General features: G+C 32.9%; 1 protein-coding gene across 1 annotated transcript in view; it reads left to right on the top strand.

The window, feature by feature from the left end:
• The window catches only part of LOC106473260 (GTPase-activating Rap/Ran-GAP domain-like protein 3), a 41,509-nt gene that overhangs the window by 21,836 nt on the left and 15,336 nt on the right, over nucleotides 1-4,337 (top strand). Inside the window, exons 12-16 of the mRNA XM_022401733.1 lie at nucleotides 396-459; nucleotides 1,245-1,295; nucleotides 1,617-1,715; nucleotides 2,292-2,405; nucleotides 3,808-3,971. Coding sequence (XP_022257441.1) covers nucleotides 396-459; nucleotides 1,245-1,295; nucleotides 1,617-1,715; nucleotides 2,292-2,405; nucleotides 3,808-3,971 — 492 coding nt within the window. The remainder of the gene's footprint in view (nucleotides 1-395; nucleotides 460-1,244; nucleotides 1,296-1,616; nucleotides 1,716-2,291; nucleotides 2,406-3,807; nucleotides 3,972-4,337) is intronic.

Below are 4,337 nucleotides of genomic sequence, written 5' to 3'. Positions count from 1 at the left end.
TATGGTATGGTTGTTTGTTAAAGTACAACTTATTAAACACCGAGTATGGTATGGTATGGTTGTTTGTTAAAGTACAACTTATTAAACACCGAGTATGGTATGGTATGGTTGTTTGTTAAAGTACAACTTATTAAACACCGAGTATGGTATGGTATGGTTGTTTGTTAAAGTACAACTTATTAAACACCGAGTATGGTATGGTATTGTTGTTTGTTAAAGTACAACTTATTAAACACCGAGTATGGTATGGTATTGTTGTTTGTTAAAGTACAACTTATTAAACACCGAGTATGGTATGGTATTGTTGTTTGTTAAAGTACAACTTATTAAACACCGAGTATGGGATGATATTGTTGTTGCTCTAACTATAACTATGTTTTGTCGTATTTTTTCAGCCTTGGGAGCCTCATTGTTTTTATCCGGATTTTCCGCATGACGTCATTTGTGGAGATTCATGGGGTAAAAGGGGGTTGCTTTTTTTTCATTATTATGCTAATTGTAGATAGAATTTACTTCATAAAAATATTTGCATCTTCAGAATGATGGCAAACCTTTATTATTTAACTCATTAACTAAATTGAGGTTTTTAAAAATAAACATATGAACTTTTGAAAACATATTTCTCCAAATTTAACTTCTTTATCTTCGTAAATCTCAAAAGTAATATTTGTTATTTTTGTTTCAATATTTTAGCCCCTCTGATTTATGTGTTCACAGCGTTTATTTACAATTAAAACGGTTGATCAATTATATAGCGTTAAATTTCTACAAATTATTCTAAGAATTTATACTCTTGTATGTAGGATTTATTTTGTGTAACATGTGGATCAAGCTGTTTTTACACGTTAATTCTGTTTTCAGGAGAAAACAAATTAATTATAGCTGTTTTAACACGTTAATTCTGTTTTCAGGAAAATAATAATTATAGCTGTTTTTACACGTTAATTCTGTTTTCAGGAAAATAATAATTATAGCTGTTTTTACACGTTAATTCTGTTTTCAGGAGAATAATAATTATAGCTTTTTTTACACGTTAATTTCTATTTTCAAGAGAAAACAAATTAATTACAGCTATTCTTTACACGTTAATTTCTATTTTCAGAAGAAAAATTAATTATAGCTATTTTTTACACGTTAATTTCTATTTTCAGGAAAAAATAATTATAGCTATTTTTTACACGTTAATTTCTATTTTCAGGAAAAAATAATTATAGCTATTTTTACACGTTAATTTCTATTTTCAGGAGAAAACAAATTAATTATAGCTACCGAAGGAGGTGTCTTCTTAATCGAAGGTACAATTCATATATTTTTGCTAATAGTCTGTAATAAAATTAAAGACTGATAGTTTTATTATTCGTATCGGTGTTCAAATCAAATTATGATAACCTGTTTTTTCAACGAAATATAATTTAATTAGCTATAGATTAAGAAAGGAATACTATAAAATTCTAACTGACAAATAATGACTTCTTTTTAATTTAAAAGAAAACCGTAACGAACTGGTTTAGTATATAGTATAACGTAATTTTAATTTTCTTTACTTAATATAAAATTAGCTCGAGATATGATGTAATTTCTATTGTAATTATAATGTTGTCATATACTTCTAACAGAGGGCGCAACCCATCGAATGATATTTGACCGATCAGTGCAAGCTAAACAACTGAGCGTTGTGGAAGCACATGCAATCCTCCTGCTTAGAGTAGATAAAGGTATTTCTGTGCCTTCTATTCAAATTAAAATAACTTTCATAATTCCGAAGAGTTTAATGAGATTATTTCCATGCAAAGGTGATTCATTGTAAGGACAATTGGGTAAAAAACACCTCCAAGCAAGAACATAAATATTATGTTATTTGCAAGTAAACTAAAACGTAAGTTTGTACTCGCAACACTAGGAGCATGTGGTAAAACAAGTAATTTTGTACTCTCAACACTAGGAGCATGTGACAAAACAAGTAATTTTGTACTCTCAACACTAGGAGCATGTGATAAAACAAGTAATTTTGTACTCTCAACACTAGGAGCATGGGATAAAACAAGTAAATTTGTACTCTCAACACTAGGAGCATGGGATAATGATGACATGCAATCTCAGTTTTTCACTTTTTTTCAATTTATATAACCGTTTTTATCTATTTTAATTCATGTCTTTATTTTTACTTTTCTTCAATAGAGGGCGCGATTAGTTCCATAGTTTGGAAATTGTATTTCTTTTTTGAAGTGTTAACACATCTAGTTCATTTAATATCAATGGCTTAATTGAAAAACCTCAAATGCCTCGTCTAGGACGTGACAGTAAGATCCATGTATTCAGACTTTCGGACTTTCTAAGAGAACAAAACGACCAAAATATCCTAGGAAAACTGGACATCAAGGAACACAAGCTGGAGAGAACAAGAGGTGTAGTATTGTTTGGGTTTATAACTACCCTGTGTGACTGTCGTCTTGTATACGTATTTTACTGTATACGTTCCAACACAAGTCAATAGTATGTAAGAAATAGCAGGAGATTTCAACCACTACTCTTAAGTCCGTGGTGTGCAAACTGAGGGGGTCTTCCCCAAGGGAAAGAGAAGAGTGGTTAGGGCAGGTGTGAAACTATGATTATAATAAAGTAATAAAGAAACAACAGTTAACATAGGGAATACGACGTATGTAGTATACGCACAAAGGAGTTATACGGAGTACAGGGGGGCGCAACAAAACGCATGTTTAGAGGGGGGGGAACACAAAAAAAATGTTTATGCACCACTGTTCTAAGCCATTGGTTAACCTGTGAAAAAAATTACAAACTATTATTGATATCTAACCTATAAACACTAATTTATTTACCCTTATTTTTGTGCTTTCTTAAAATATTTTACTGTAGTGTGTGTGCATTCTGTTCTGTTTGTTTTGTTTTTAGTTATATAACACTTGGACTTAAAAAAACGGAATAAATGTTAGTTGATAAATAAAAGTTAAACTTAAGCTATTAACCCGCAATCTGAATAAATGTTAGTTGATAAATAAAAGTTAAACTTAAACTATTAACCCGCAATCTGAATAAATGTTAGTTGATAAATAAAAGTTAAACTTAAGCTATTAACCCCTCAATCTGAATAAATGTTAGTTGATAAATAAAAGTTAAACTTAAGCTATTAACCCGCAATCTGAATAAATGTTAGTTGATAAATAAAAGTGAAACTTAAGCTATTAACCCGCAATCTGAGGGTCGCGGGTTCGAATCCCCGTCACACCAAACATGATCGCCCTTTCAGCCGTGGAGGCGTTATAATGTGACGGTCAATCCCACTATTCGTTGCTAAGAGAGTAGCCCAAGAGTTGGCGGTGGGTGGTGATGACTGCTAAAAATAGGGACGGCTAGCGCAGATATCCCTCGTGTAGCTTTGCACGAAATTTCAAAAACAAACAAGCTTAAGCAATTAAACTAACGTATTGCGAAGTTCTTCACGTTATCAATTCTCAATTTTGTCTCCTTGTGTAGATTTACACACGTACTTGTAAACTAATTAGAACTAGAAGCATTTTCTAACGATTTTCCGTTATTTTTATTGAATATTTTCTTTCCCTGATGCTAAGAATAAACCAAATTTAGTCATAGTCGTTATCAGTATTTTTGTTTTGGCATGAAACACAGTGCAAGTAAACTTAGTAATTAGTGTGATCATTGAGAACTGTGTTGTATTCAATAAAATATGTGTGTATGTGTTACGTAACGCGATAGATGTCGCTAGTTGTTGGTACGCTTCCAGCCTAATTTTTTATATAACTCACTCACTTTCAACATCTATGTCTGTAGGTTGTCATCTCTATGCTCTGAGTAGACCGGGTGGAAGTCACCTCCGGGTAGTAGTAGCGGTCAATAAGAAGTTACTGGTTATGCAGTGGCGCCACTCTGCGGCGTGGACAGCCTGGTGCGTGTCTGCTGACACTGATACAGTGGAAGGGTTTCAATTCATTCGAGTACGTTTGTTTGTTTTCCATCCCTTTACCACCGTTGATAAAGAAGATAATTAAATTATCTTATTTTTATTACGTACCTGCCCACCACATTACTCGAATATATGCAAAAATTGTTTTCAATTTTCAGAATTATCTAGTAGAAATAAAACGCCAGTGGCACAGCGGTATGTCTGCGGACTTACAACGCTAGAATTCGGGTTTCGATACCCGTGGTGGACAGAGCGCAGATAGCCCATTGTGTAGCTTTGTGCTTAATTACGAACAAACAGAAATAAAACGCAGTCCTAACAAGACACTTTTGTAAACTCTGTGAATACAGTGGCATTGTTACTTAATCGTAGGCCCGGCATGGCCAGGTGGTTAAGG

The sequence above is a fragment of the Limulus polyphemus genome, unplaced genomic scaffold (genome assembly GCF_000517525.1).
Source record: "Limulus polyphemus unplaced genomic scaffold, Limulus_polyphemus-2.1.2 Scaffold6015, whole genome shotgun sequence".
NCBI classification, from domain to species: Eukaryota; Metazoa; Arthropoda; class Merostomata; order Xiphosura; family Limulidae; genus Limulus; species Limulus polyphemus.
Note: the sequence above shows the minus strand (reverse complement) of the source record. Positions and strands in the feature narration are given on the sequence as shown.